This window comes from Zootoca vivipara, chromosome 11, assembly GCF_963506605.1.
Source record: "Zootoca vivipara chromosome 11, rZooViv1.1, whole genome shotgun sequence".
Taxonomy (NCBI): Eukaryota; Metazoa; Chordata; class Lepidosauria; order Squamata; family Lacertidae; genus Zootoca; species Zootoca vivipara.
In genome coordinates, this window is record NC_083286.1 from 48,852,562 (window position 1) to 48,867,906 (window position 15,345).

The following is a 15,345-nucleotide window of genomic DNA, read 5'->3' on the forward strand; positions in this document are numbered from 1 at the left end:
CTAGAAGCTCTGCCCTTTAACCCCAAATGCAGTAGGGTTGCCTGTGGTCATCCAGTCACGAGGGAACACTGTGCACCCTGCCCCCATGGCAGACTCTTCGAAAAGGGAAGCAGTAGTACTAGCAGAATCGCCACACCATCAACATGCTGTTCAAGCTGAAGACCACAGACTCTTAAGGTTAGGGTTTCTACAGGGAAGGGATGGAGAAGCTGTGGTCCTCCAGATGTTTTTGGACCCCCTCTCATCAGCCCCAGCCACCACAGCCAGTGGTCAGGGATGATGGGAGTTACAGACTGACAACATCTGGAAAACCACAGGTCTCCCATCCCTGTTGTATTGGAATTGATCCTCGGGGACCAGCTGGTCAGATGTTCAGGCAAGCTTGTGCCATGCATGCAGTGGTACAGTAGTTAGAAAGCAGATCTCTGACTGATTAGAAGTAGATCAACAAGGCTTTTGTCTCCCAATTGTTTAGTAATACCCCTTATAATTCAGGCTGCTGAGTTTAAGAAAGCACAAGGAGAAAACCAGGAGTGGATTTTTGTGTGAAAAGATGGTGAGCTCAGTTCTGCTATGGAAAAGGCACTCTACCTCCTGTAAAGGTAAAGGTAAAGGGACCCCTGACCATTAGGTCCAGTCATGACCGACTCTGGGGTTATTGGCTGAGGGAGCCGGTGTACAGCTTCCAGGTCATGTGGCCAGCATGACAAAGCCGCTTCTAGCGAACCAGAGCAGTGCACGGAAATGCCGTTTACCTTCCTGCTGGAGCAGTACCTATTTATCTACTTGCACTTTGATGTGCTTTCGAACTGCTAGGTTGACAGGAGCTGGGACCGAGCAACGGGAGCTCACCCTGTCGCGGGGGTTCGAACTGCCGACCTTCTGATCGGCAAGCCCTAGGCTCTGTGGTTTAACCCACAGCGCCACCCGCACCCCCTTTAGGAGCTTCTAAGTGTAAAAAATATTAAATCAAGCAGCATGGGTGTAGCCAAGGAGGGGCAGAGGGGGAGCTGCCCTCCCCCAGATCAAGTGAAACAATAGAAATACTTAACTGACCAATCACACAACAAAAGCCCTGCCCCCCACCCTAAGAAAAATCCTGGTAATGCCCATGTCAGGCAGTCCACTTGAAGCATGATGGGAGAGGTAAAGAGGCCAGTGTTCAACACAAAAGTTGTACATATGCATAGAGTGAGGAATGAAGGTGGAACGTAGCAGAAAATGCACACTGACTATTGTTTCTAAGTGTACCTAATGCAGCTGTTGCCATTAGGTTTTTTTAAAAATATATATATATACCGTACATTACAGATCAGAAAAAGAATAAAACCTAGTAGACAAAACTGCTTTATACTGGGGCAAAACCAATGATCCACCTTGCCCAGTACAACAAACTCTGTCTGGCAGCAGCTGCCCAAATTCTCAGGCAGAAACTTTCCCCTAATCCGGCCCTACTGTTTTGACATCTTTTTTTTGCAGTGGAAATGCCAAGAAACTTACCAGGGACATTTGGGATGAAAAGCACATGCTCTATTTCTGAGCGAGTCTTTACTTAATGATCAAATGAGAATTCCAAACATTCAATTTTTCACTATATACTTTGTAGCTGCTAAGGTGTTAGGATGTCTAACTCAGTTCTGATGAGAACTGCTGGGATATTCTGGTTCTCCAGTGCCTCTCCTGTGCAAACAGACATAAGCAATTACATTTGTTCACAGAGATCTATGCTCTCTAGTACCGGGCAGAAAAGGGAAAGAAAAGGTTGACTCTGGACTCCATCATAAAAACTACCAGCATAAGTTCTTGGAATGGCTGGCTCTGCTAAATATCTTTCCCTGTATAAGCAGGACTGCAAAGTCAGTGATCAGAGAAACAGATTAAGAGAAAGGTGTTTTTTAAAAAAATATTTTGAATCCTCAAGGATGAAAACCAACACACAAGAAGAGCTATTTCTAGCTCCCAACGTCTGGGGGATTAAGATCCTTGCAGGGAAATAGGTTGGGAGACTCCAATGTGACAACTGTTTTCTCCTTGATTTCATGAACCAGACAGATATTGAATCCATGTCTGGCAGTGCCCCCCCCCCCGGAGGGGGCAGGGCTTTTGGGCAGAAGTCCAGAGTCCCACTAAATAGCCCCCAAATGGAGCAGAGCTGGCTTAACATCCTTGAAGTAAGTGAAATAAAACACACTACTCTCTCAAGATGGGAGTTCCCCGTACAGACCATTAAGTCTAGAGCCTAAACTTGCTTTTACAAGTTTGTGGGAGCTAGACACCCTAGATTTCTGGGTCTAGATGGAGTCAGAATTTAATTAAGGCTATGTGTTAAGTCTGGGTCCCAGGCTTATGTGAATTAAGCTAGACCCTTTGTATTAGGCTGTGTGCTGGACAATGCTAATTCACTGGAATCAACAAGCTGAAAGGCTAACTTCCAATGAAGTGATGGCCTGGGGTAATGAGCCATAACTTGGGAGTTGGCAAACAGGCAGAGCCCCTTTCATTTCACAGATAAAGTCAGAGGTGATGTGATTTAGAAGAGTTTGCAACAGGAGTGATGTAGTGTAGAAGTAAAGCAGCAGGCTGGAGAGAGACAAGGACAATGTTGGTGTCTGCTTGGATCCTAGGCTGCACCTATGGGAGAAGTAAGATGCTCTTGGAGTGCAGTGTTGGGAACGCCTCCATCACAGCCTCAGGTTGTATAATATATGTGTAAATAAGCCATATATCCTAAAGACACCACAGTCCCCACTGTGCCTCATTTCCAAAAGGAAACACGGACCTTGTGTAAGCACACCTGGAACCTCACACTGTGAGGTGGGGTGTAACATTATTTAACTGCACAACCAACCAACCCTCTTGCACCTCTCCATCTGCTCACACAGCCTCTTCCCATTTGCAATTGCTAACTTGCCCAAGTTAGCTCTGCAACTTCTATTTCTCCTGTTCACCCCCACTCCCAATCCTCCTAACCCCTGGATGGTTCTTTCCACTTGTCCATCTGCAAGCTCCGGCTCCCCACCCCCCAACCTTCCTCTATTCAAAACCTCCTGGCTATTCCTGACTCTATAGTTACTGATCTAGCCCCAACCCCATCCGCCTTTCCAAAATGCTTGGCTTAATCTTCTGGCTGCCTTGGAACATGCTCCTTCTGTTATAGCTGGCTCTCTCTTCTATCCACCTCCAGGTTCTTTGAGTCCTCCTGCCTGGCCTTCTTTGGAAACCCCAACCCCTCCCGCTCCTTCCTGGAAAGATGGTTATGTCAGACTATCCCTGACCAGCAGGTTGGGTAGTAGCTGTAAAAAACAAACAAAAACCCTTGTCCCACATCCTGCCATAGCTGGATACTCCTCCTCCCTTTGCGCACATGCTGTTCCTACATCTCCCCCCCCCCCAATCTCTTGGCTAGACAGAAACCAAGTTTTGTCCCACAATTTTTAGATCGCTTCTTATCCTGCTCCTCTGCTGTACCTCTGACTATTCTTCCTTTTCATCCTTAATCTTTGAGGAGCCTGGCTACTTGTCTCCGCCCCCCTCCCAGCAAGAGAAGCTGCTTTTCCCTTGCTGCTGCCCCAGAGCCAACTTCCCCAGATCCCTGCGCAACAGCGGGCCACCCCTCCACCTCCAGATCTCGATCCCTCCTATCTTCTATCTCCTGGTGAACTGTGTGTGGGGTGGGGAGAAACCTTGTAACACCGGAATCCTCCCTCCCGCGTCGCTTTGGGAAGGAAACACCCCCCACCCACGCACCCAGCCCCCGTCCGACAGGCAGCCTCTCCGTGCACCAGCTGGCGACCCCTTTCTCCGTCCTCTGCCCCCCCGTCCTCCTCTCTCCTGCCCCACGACCTTCGGGGGGAAAGCCGATCTCCCCCAACACTTCCTGGGGTCGCCACCCTCGGCGACATCTGGCTCCGTCTCTCCCGCTTCCCCCCCTCTCCGCTTCCTCGGCGGGCAAAGCAACCCCAGATCGCCTCTCCGAAGCATCTGGTCGCCCTCTATTCCCCCCCCCCCGCTGCAACCCCTCTTTTCTCTCCTCGCCTAGCCAAGCGCCGTCTCTTCCCTCCTCCTGCTGGTCACGCTGCCGGCCCCGCTGACTCGCTGCCGCCGCAGGGGGCACCGCTCGCCTCCGCCTCCCTCCCTCCCTCCTCTCTCTCTCCGCGCGCCCTCGAGCGCGCCACGCAGCCGGAGAGGTCGGGCGCTGCGCAGGAGAGCCGCGCGAGGCCGCCCGATGGTGCTGCGAGGCGGCGGCGACGGCGGAGGTGCCAGGCGCCTTCTGCTGCTGGCGCTGTGGCCGCCGCCGGCGTCGCCCAGCGTGCTGCGCCTCTGGCTGCTGCTGGGGCTGCTGCTGCTGGCGGCGCTCGGGCATGCGTGGACCTACCGCGAGGAGCCCGAGGAGAGCGACAGGTGGGTGGGAGCGGACGGCTCCTTGGAGGGCGGCGGCGGCGGCGGCGCGGGGTGTGAGGGAAGGGCCTGTCCCGCGCCCCGGCTCTAGGGCTCGTGCGCCTCCGCGGCGGTAAAGCCCAGCGCCAAGCATAGCCGGAGCTGCCCCCGGAGGAGATGTGGGGAGGGAATTGGACTTTGGACGTCTCTATTTAAGCACGGTCTCTCTCTCTTTCTCCGCCTCGCAGGGAGGTCTGTTCCGAGAGCAAAGTGGCCACCACCAAGTACCCGTGCCTGAAGCCCAGCGGGGAGCTCGCCACCTGCTTCAGGTCAGTCCGCGCCGCCGGTCGGTCGCCAGCCCGCCTCCTGTGCCGTCGCCGCAACGCCGCGAGGGCGGAGCGAGCGGGGCTGCGCGTGCGTTTGCGCTGGGGTTCCTGAGGCGCCGAGGAGAAAAACGGAGTGGGGGGTTCGATGGCAGAGGCTAGTTGAAGACCCCCCCCCCCTATAGATATCTTCATTTGTTTAGTCGTTTAGTCGTGACCCCATGGACCAGAACATGCCAGGCACTCCTGTCTTGCACTGCTTCCCGGAGTTTCATCAAATTCATGTTGGTAACTTCTATAACACTGTCCACCCATCTCGTCCTCTGTCGTCCCCTTCTCCTTGTGCCCTCAATCTTTCTCAACATCAGGGTCTTTTCCAGGGAGTCATCTCTTCTCATGAGGTGGCCAAAGTATTGGAGCCTCAGCTTCAGGATCTGTCCTTCCAGTGAGCACTCAGGGCTGATTTCCTTAAGAATGGATAGGTTTGATCTTCTTGCAGTCCATGGGACTCTCAAGCATCTCCTCCAGCACCATAATTCAAAAGCACCAATTCTTCGGTGATCAGCCTTCTTTATGGTCCAGGTCTCACTTCCATACATCACTACTGGGAAAACCATAGCTTTAACTATATATATCCTCATACACACACATATATATCTCACACAGGCATCATGCTTCTCATTTGTGTGTGTGTGTATATAATATTATCTATATAATATATCTATCTATTAGGGTTGCCATATTTCAAAAAGTAAAAACCAGGGCACCACTGGTTTTTATGGAAACCACTGAAATTATTGAGCTTTTTTGAGGAAACCCTCCAAAGTTATTGAGGTTTTTTTTTTAATATATATATATATATACAAATGCCAAAGACTTTTTCGATTGACTTGCCTAAGATCCGGGGCAAAGCGCCACCTTTCAGAAATCCCCACCCCATGTCACTTCCGCCTTTGAAATCCTGGTTATGTCCGGACATGTGGCAGCCCTAATATAGATATAATGGGAATATCTGGGATTTGTCCATCGGAAATAGAGTCTGGGAGAAATGTCTGCGAATTGGTAAAAATGTCCGGGGGAACCCGTGCATATGGCAACCCATGTTGGAAGTGTTGATTTTGGGGGGCAAATTTCCTTACAAATAGCTCAGAAACTTCAAATTTGCCACTGCCCCCCCCCTGAAAAGCTCAGCAACTTTGCCAAAGAAAAAACCTCACCTTATGTGTCTGGGTTTTCACATTTTTGAAATATGGCAACCCTAATCTATCACACAGGAACCATGCTTCTTCTCCCACCACGTGTCTGAGCCCCAGACACTTGGGACTATTCCTTGTTTTATTTATATCTTCATTAAAAAGCATTTATTTTTACTGTTGTATTTGTAGACCACTTAATCACAGGTGTCTCTGTGTGTGATGTGCAAGGAAATCAATAGTGCAATGAGGTTAAAGGTTAAACTACACACCCAGAATTCAGTTAAAATGCCTGCTGAGGTCGGGCATGAAATTAATATATTCCTGCTGAAATCAATATATTAATTTGATCGCTTAGTATTAACGAAAGAAGAGAAGTGTCAAGTGGTATGCAAGGATAACACTAAAAATAAATAAAACAGTAAAACAGAGAAGAATGGGAGATCAGAAATAGCAGAGTTCGATCTTCTGGGTTAGGGGAAAGCCTGGGCAAAAAGATATATCTTCACAAGATGCCTTGTGAACAGAGGCACCTGGGAGACCATGGTGTTTAAAAGCACACCCCTGAGCATGTGCAGAGTGCCATTTTCCTTCCTACACCACTGCCCAGAGAAAGGGAAAGGTGTGTGTGTGTGTGTGTGCGTGCGTGCGTGCGTGCGTGCGCGCGCACACACACACAAAGAGAGAGAGGGGGAGAGAACATGCAGGTGAACAGGTAGCTACAGGAAGAAGTAGCAGCAGCAGCAGAGCTTGATGGGCCTCAAGAGTTGACAGGAGGGCCCTTCTGGGCTGTGGGCCTTGGCAGACGCCTGGGGTGCCAAGTCCTGGGTCTTGTACCCTGGGCTGAGACCCCCCCTCCCATTGTTTGCCAGGTGTCTATCACCTGACACCATAATGGCATAGTGTGGTTGACAGGTGCATTGTTCTGCTGACTTGTCAAAGTGGGGCCACAGGGTATGTGTGCGTGTTTAGGAATCTGTCCTCCCAGTTGGATCCAGTTCCCTACCCCTGAGCGGCCAGCAAGTTCTGTTTCCTGAGCCATTGATGCTTCTGTACATCTCCCTTGCTTGTGGGTTGGCCGCTCTTTCTCTCTCTATGCGAGATAGCATCTCAGGGCAGGGCTCTCTTCGTACCCTGAGACTTCCAGTTGCTCAGTTGTATTATAAAATGTGAAGGGAGTCTTTGCAATTACATTGGGGGGGGGCAGGATTGGAGGGTGAAGAACAGGTGCGGGAGGAGAGAGAGAGAGGTCAGGTTGGTGGAGATTCAAGGGCTTGCACACCTCCTCCTCCTCCTGCCCCCACCTCTCCTGCCCCACTGTCTCCCTGGTCCAAAAGAGGACTGAAGGGGAGGGGCAGAAGGCTATACGCAGGTGTAGTCTTCACCTGCTTATGTGCAGCTCAGGTGGGGGAAGATACCTAAGCCAAGGTCAAGGATGGGGCCTTTCTGTTGTGGCAACTGCCTCATTAGGTGCCCACCTAGGAGTATTTGAGAGATGATTAAGTGATGGACATACCTTTTTTAAGAGTTAATTCCTGCCTCTGGATTTCCCTTGCCTGACAGCGCTGTGACAAGCAACATTTGGAGAGCTACAGGTTAGCTACCCCTGCCTTTATGACATGCCTTATGAAAGGACAGTGAGGAGCCCATGCCGTGTTTTAGTACTTTTGCATCTGTGCAGCACAATCCTATGTGTGTTTACTTGGAAGAAACTTCCACTGACAAAATGATACATGGTAAAATAAGGATGACAAATTTCACTTAACACGAAACTTTATTCTGCAATGAAATTGGAAAGAAAGGGGAAAAAAGTTCCATGAAAAGAAAAAGCTCTGCATAACCAAGAAGGGTCACTAATTAAGAGAAGAATGGAAAAGGAAAATCACTTCGTTACTATATAATGGGTGGGCTTTGGGGACCAGGTAAAACAAGTTAATAAAATGTTCAGTAAGCATTGAGAGAGTTTAGATGTATTTGTTATGCAGTTGAATCATTGTCGGAAAGTGTATATATCTGCATCTGCATTTGATTGGGATGTGGTCAGAAGCTTAAAGGATTTCCACATAGGAGGAAAAACAGAAACCATGATCTCGTAGCATCTTTTAAAAAAATTGCAATTCCTTGTTTGCTGCACTGGCTGAGTGTGAAACTTTTACCACAATTTGTACTGTGATGGTGATGGTGCTTTGTCAACAGTGCAGTGCCATGTGTGTCTGGTGGAGTCTTTTATGCGGAGATGACCCTAGAAGGATTGCGAGAAACGTCCTGATTGTGGCTCGTGTTATGTGGCTGTCAAAAGTGGTGTACTCTTGGTGCTAAAGCTCGAGGATAATGTGTTTCTTTGGGACGCAGCGTGTGCCTGAAGAGCAGCTGATTGCATTATACATGTAAACATTTGCTGCAGGCCATCTGAGAAGACGTATGACTGGTTTAATGGTTGCATGCTGTTTATAAAAATTGTTAACTAAATCCAGGCAGACAGCAGTGATTAACATTGGAAAGGGTCTGTCATTTTCCCAAGCAAAGTCCTTTGGCCTCTGTTGATGTTCAGTGTTTAGAGAAAGCTGGATCTGTGTGGCAAAATGAAATTACAGCTCCATATGTTCTTCTGCTGTAGGGTTAGTTATGCGGGGGGAAATTGCGTTAGTTTATATTTTAATGTGAACCTATCCAATTTGCACTTGCTAAAACAATATGTGAACCAAAACACAGCTATCTTTCAAAATAAGCACCTCTCTGAATTTTGCATTGCGGTACTCCAGCCAGATAGTATCTACATAAATGCATGTATTAGGGAGAAATGCACATCAAAAAGCAATATATTAGGGGATATTCCTTGCAAAAAAATGTGCATATTAAAGACTTCTTTTTAAAAACCCACAAACCGATGTAAAAATGATATGCAGAGCGGAATTAAATTTCTGTTTAAATTTCTACCCTGCCCTTCATCCCAAAGGAGCCCAGAGCAGCAAACATCAAAATGTTAAAACAATACAATTACAAATAAAATAAAAATGTATTTAAAAACATCTACAAACATGTAAAAACTCTTTAAAAACAATCACATACCCTCATACCTAATTTCAAGGTTGCAAGCAGCATTGTCTTTCAGCCATCAGATACCTGAGTAAGCAGGAAACTCTCTCCCCCCCCACAATTGCTCCTTATGCTCAACAATGAGGGGGACAGACACAGCTGACCAGGGATGGAGCCACCACAGAGAAGGCCGTGTCATGAGTCAATGCAGTGACAGGTAGCACCACCAACATGACATATCCTGCTGATCAAATGGTCTGAGATGATTGATATTGGGCGAATTGTTCCAGGTACTTGGGTCCCAAGATGATTAGGGCTTTTTATGCAAGTACCATCACCTTTAATTGGGCTTGGTAGTTCACTGGCAGCCAATGCAGAGTTTTCAGGACATATTGTCTCATCAGGCTGCCCCCTATTTAACTTTTGTGTGTGTGTGTGTGTGTGTGTGCCACCTTTATTAGTAAAATTATCTCAAGATGGCTTACATAAAGCACCACCACCACCACCACCACAGTTAATTAGCAAAAGTCAGCTATCAAAAGAAAGCAGATCTCGCTCAGAATCATTAAAACCCAGTGGCAAAATTTTGTCAATGCCATCAATAGGCTCAGAGTGGTTTGCAGCAGATTATCTAAGTCCTAATAGTTCTGTTCCCTGTGGGGTGTTGCAGGATAAATGAGGTCAGTGAAAATGGCACTGGAGAAACATTTTTTAAAAAACAATAACAACAGAGTTAACTGGAATGGGTAATTGTGTCTCTTGTGTTCTGCCCAGAAGGCAAGCAGATCTTCACTCCTAGGCTCTGGGAGTGCGTCACAAACTGTAAGTGGCAACCATATTTGTAAAATTCAGTTGCAATTCCTGTCCAATGTGATGCACAAAGTATTATTAAGGCTTTTATGTACTATGGTACTTTTGATTAAAAAATGTCCTTCTGACATATTCTGACCTTTTTATTGCTTCCTATTCATTGCTGTGGGGTTAGTGATGAGTTGTTCCTTAATTTAATTAGGGTAGTCGGCTTCAGTACCTCGGAGGGTGTGTGTTAATGATGGTTTTCCTGTCATTATTTTTCCTTTTCTTTTTGTTACTGTATTGTATAGTGAAACAGCGCCATTTCACTATGAAAGGAAACAGGGAAGTAAAGAAAAGAGTAATTCATTAAAGTAATAAAAGGGTCAGAAACTGCAAGGAGGAAACCACTAAACAACATTGCAGGGGACCTTTACTGAATAAGACTTATAAGGATTCTTGACCCTAGAGAAGGGCATTCCTGGAAAATAGAACATACAGTATAGCAAGCGTTATGTGTCAAACCACCATTTTATTTTCCCTTATGTCTGATTGTGGAAAAGCAATGCCTCGGCAGTCCTAACGGCCCTAGTGTACAAGTAGCCAATGTTTTCCTGGGAAGCATCCTAGCAGTGTAAGGACAGATCTCTTGTTCATTGGTATTGCATTATATATATAATAGCACTTGCCGAATTTTAGCAACTGCTTGCAGAATAAGGAACATCTTATTTTGATTTCTTTTCTCTAGATTTGGAAAAGCTTGTGTTAACGAGGGAAGCGGGAAAGGTTTTTTTCTAACAAGTCTTGCAAAGGATGACCAGAATGATAATGAACTAGATTTTCAAGTGCGAAAGATTAATGCAAAGGGTCAGGTAATGAGGACCCTCTTTCCTAAATAAAGTCCAAGCAAGATATCTTATTACTAACCTCCTCTGCGTAACCTGATCCACTTTCCCCGAAGATAAAGCTTTTAATGCATGAGAGGTACTTTGAATCGTAGTGATCGCTCCAGTGGGATTAGCTCTGAGTCAACTGCGCAAAAACATATTGAAAAGTCTCTCTCTCACATTATTTATAAACTATGTGTGAATGAATGTTATTAATGTGGGAGAGAAACCAACGAAAAAAAGTATTATATTTGGACTATAGACTGATTTATGACCTTTCTGTGAAAACACACAAGTGCTAGTGCAAAGAGCCTCAACACTAGTACACAACAGTGCTACTCATTATTATTGGCATCCATCTGTCTCGAGAGACAATGGAGTGTGCCTTCGGGGGTGAAGTCAAACCGCTGGAGAATCACAACGCCTGCTGTGGCTGCAGAGACTGGTAACTTGCAACTGCTGCCTCCCATGTTGCTTTGGCCAGAAGACCTTCATCTCTATCTCTATCTCTATCATCTCTATCATCTCTATCATCTCTATCATCTCTCTTTCTCTCTCATCTAGGGCATTTCAGATTGGTTGTTCACCTTTAAGTGCATCTTTCCACAAATGCTTATGACACCCATACTTTTTATAGCTGTGGAAGAAACCCTTGAATGAGGTATGAATAGGCTTACATTGCTGACAAACTGGGTAGTAAACTGTTTATGATTATACTCACTAAAGAGCAACTTAGAAACCATTTCAATCCTGCATGTCTGTGTTTGAGCTACCTACATTTCGCTGGGGCTAAGTCATTCTGTTGGCTCTAGTGGTTTGTGGATAGCAGCCAAAAATCACCATGTGCAAGGAAATTTCAGAGTGATTACTTCTGAAAGTATTGCTCTGTATTGTCTCATTTTGGCTTATTGTACAATATGACATGGCGCCTTTCCACATCATCACAATCCCTATCCATAGAGGTGGGTGGCAGCACGCTCACATTCTACCTACCTCACAGGGATCCTGTGAAATAATTCATTTCCGTCAGTGCTTTACAGATAAAGAGCCAAGGACAAGGCAGTGTAACTCTTCCAAGGCCATGAAGCAAAATCCTTGGCTTATGTTGTGATCTGAATCTGAGTCAAGCCAACGTGTGCTATGGTAGTTTTCGAAGGGATTTTTATTATTATTAAAATAACTGTAAAAATTAGTGGTTGACTCTTTGCACATTTGTGAGTAAATGGTGAGGTCTGATTCCCTGCATGTTTCCTGAGAACTTGAAATAAGTTGAGTTCACGTTCTGGTTTGGTTTAGTTTGCATTTTGTTATTGAAAGGCTGCCTTTTATTTTCACAAGAGTACCAAAGAACATCTGTTAAATTATAGTTAAGCTTTTTGGCAGTACCTTTTAATGGAATGCATATCTACCTCGTGCTACATATTTAAGCGGTCTACTTGTTCTTAAGTAAATAAAGTAGCATGTAAACAACAAGTCTTTTAGCCACACGCATACAAGATGAGCTTTTGCTACGGGTATCTGCGTAAGACACCAATCTTTACTGCTGCTGCGGCTACTGCTACTTTTGATGTTTTAATCTGTGCTCTGTATTGCGTGTAGGGAATATGTAATGTTACAGTTTCATGGTAGCATCCAACTTTTCATAGCTGAAGTTCTCAAAAGAGCGCCTCCAGAATAATAATTTGGTAGGTTGCTACCAAATTAGTAAAAACGTGTCTTTGCTCTTCCTTGATCTCCCTCGCTAGTTGTAAAGGATTCTTACCATGTTTACAATGAATGGTGCAGACGGGCTCCTACTTTACTCCTCTCCCTGCAGGAGCAACAAACCATTCATTCCCAGCTTAGTGTTACTGCTGAACTGAGGATTGTGCTTTATTTCTCTCCACACAAACCGTGACATGAAGCCAAAGTTTGTTCTTGGCATCCCAAATATCTTCTGTGTCAGCAGTAACAAATCATGAACCCCAGTTTGGACATAAAGCTAAATCAGGGATTGTGGTTTGTGTTGCTCGTGGTGTGGGAGGAATGAGTTGCCAGTTCATTTCTGGGGCCATCTCATAACCCTCCCCGAGGACTTTGATGAGCAGGACAGCGGGAGGAAGAGGCCGTATGCACCAGAGCTCTCCTGCCCAAGCTTCTGACTTGGAGCCAGGCCCTTCTGCTGTGACTCTGTGCAAAGCCCTTTGGAAGTTTTGTAGCCCCCTTGCCTTCATTGGCTCAGGGTGAGGAGGCATGGCCACCCAATGCCAGGGAGGCCACTTCTCTGCCAGATGGAGGGGCAGGGGAGCTCCACAGCATGGACTGAGCTGTCAGGGGTGGAGGAAAGTCAAGGTCGTCTTTCTGAGGTGTGTATCAAGAGGCAGCACCAGGCCAGGCCAGGAATTTTCAGCAAGACAGGCATACATGCACGTAGCTGGACTTTTCCTACCTCTCTTTAAAAACATGGTGGGTAGGTGGAGCCAGTTGCTGGAAAAAAACTTCATGCTCTTGTGCAGTCTCTGCTCCTGATCACAGAATCCTCACCCCTGACCTTGTTTCTGAGCTGCGGTTAGGGAACCTTGAAACGCCTCTCCTGAGTAGGTCTGTTCCTTGATGCATCTGTGGTGTCTAAGGCTGTCTGGATTAATTCCTGCTCTGGTCTTGTTGCTGAGTTTGCACCTTTTGTTTGTTGGCTTCTTTACGCATGACAAAGTGCATGTGTCCTTCGTGGGCAGGAACAGGACAGCCCAATTCAAGATGTTCATATTAAAGTTCAAAGCCCTAAATGACTTGGACCTCAATATCTGAAAGACCACCTCCTTCTCTACAGACCATCTCGGGGTTTAAGATAAGCAGAGGTGGGTCTTATTGGTACTTCCATCACTCAGAAATTTTGGGGGATGGGAGAGGGAATTCTCTCTGGGGGCCCTTAAGTTGTGGAATTCCCTCCCCACAGAATTGTGTCTGGCATTTTCATTATGCGGTTTCTGTCATATGCTGAAGACATACCTCTTTCACGCCTGATATACCGGTACTTGCACACACACACACACACACACACACACACACACACACACACGTAATGCAGAGAACAAGCTGACCTTTAAATCAACAGAGGTCTGGCTATATTGCAAAGAGTAAATGAATACAGCAGATTTTGCTGTGGAGTTCAGAGGCCTGAGACACCTAGAAATAATGGACTGAGGCTATGGTTATTAAAGGAAGATGTTCATTTCAGGGTATTTTCCTCCTTCTCAGTTGCAGACATACTGGCATTTTCCCTTCCAGAATTATCTCTAAATCCTGTGGGGGACTAATCTAGGCTAAGGTTGGAGGATTCTGGAATTCTGGTCTGCATCAAGGAATGAACCTGACATACAAATTACAAGCATCTACAAGAATGTGTAACAGTGCTGGGCAGAAACCTTATGGTAGCAGTTTTTTGTACGAGCTGCTGGGTGTGAAATGGCAGGATGCTCTGTATTTATTGAGACGTGTTTCTACTGCAATCTACTTTAGTCCCAAGGTGATAAACACATTTTTAAAAGCGATACCAACAATAAAATTGCATTACATGTCATGTACTGACATATGCATTTGCAGTTGGGACAATATGAAATCCCTCCCCCCCATCAGATATTTATAATGCAATCCTAAGCATGTCCGCTCAGAAGCTATTCCATTGAATTCAGTGAGGCTGATTTGTTAGAGCTGTCACTTCTTCCCTTGACTCTAATGATCAAGGCTACAATCCTATACCCACTTACCTGACAGTAGGATTGTAGCCTTGATCATTAGAGTCAAGGGAAGAAGTGGCAGCTCTAACAAATCTCGCTGAACAAAAACGAGTAATAAATGAACAATTTTTCAAAATCATTCGCAAAACTTCGCAAAGCTTAACCACAATGAATTAATTTTGCCAAAATGAAAAAGTGAATAGTTTACTGGGGGCAGGTGGAGTGCATTGTATGAGGGGTAGAGAAGGCATTTGCAGTCATCTCTATCAAATGCTAAACTCTCAGAAAAAAGTTCTAAGTCACCCTTTCTGAATCCAGGGTCTTGCAGTTTGTAAGGTTAAAACTTAGGACATTTTGTTCGAACAAGCTTTCCTAAATACAGAAGCTGGATATTGTTGGAGACCTATTTTATTTCTACAGTTTTGTATTACAGTACAAAGTTTTGATTTGTTCTTAAACTTGTTCATTGCAAATGCACACAGAGTCCTCTTTATTTAGCCTCTGGCTGATAATTCTCTCTTCCTTTTTACGCAAGTGTTTCCCTCCTGTGGTAATGATAAGATGTGGGATATATTGCTTTGACTTCTTGTGACCTGCTTATTTGTTCCCATGGTGGCTGGGGGTGGGGTGGAGAGACATGTGAGACAGACACCCCCCCCCATTTTATTATAAAGCAGATCATTTGCGTTTCCATGAGAAGGCCATTCCCTCTGTAAATAGGGGACTTGGAAGCAGACACAATTTGAACCTGCAGTTTAATGCCATATTGTATATGAGCAGTGTTGCTAATGCTCAGATATAGCCCGAGGCATTTGGGCACTTGAAGCAAAATGCCTTGCTACCACCCCTACAATGGGGGAGGCAAATGTGGGAATGTTCGGGGAGGCAGGAGAGGATATATTGTTTATTAATATCCTTCCTAACTTGCGCTAGCAAGTTCTATAACTTAGCAGAGTTTTAACATTCCCCTTTAAATGCACAGTGGGTAGCGGGTTGCAAGCTTGATTAAGCTTCTCAATAT

The 15,345-nt window shown here is 45.9% G+C and overlaps 1 protein-coding gene across 1 annotated transcript in view; it reads left to right on the forward strand.

Moving 5' to 3' along the window:
- The first annotated feature begins 4,186 nt into the window (after positions 1-4,186).
- Positions 4,187-15,345, forward strand: part of CCBE1 (collagen and calcium binding EGF domains 1) — a 139,080-nt gene continuing 127,921 nt past the window's right edge. The window contains exons 1-2 of the mRNA XM_035100415.2: positions 4,187-4,401; positions 4,626-4,706. Coding sequence (XP_034956306.1) covers positions 4,226-4,401; positions 4,626-4,706 — 257 coding nt within the window. The 5' untranslated portion in view covers positions 4,187-4,225. The remainder of the gene's footprint in view (positions 4,402-4,625; positions 4,707-15,345) is intronic.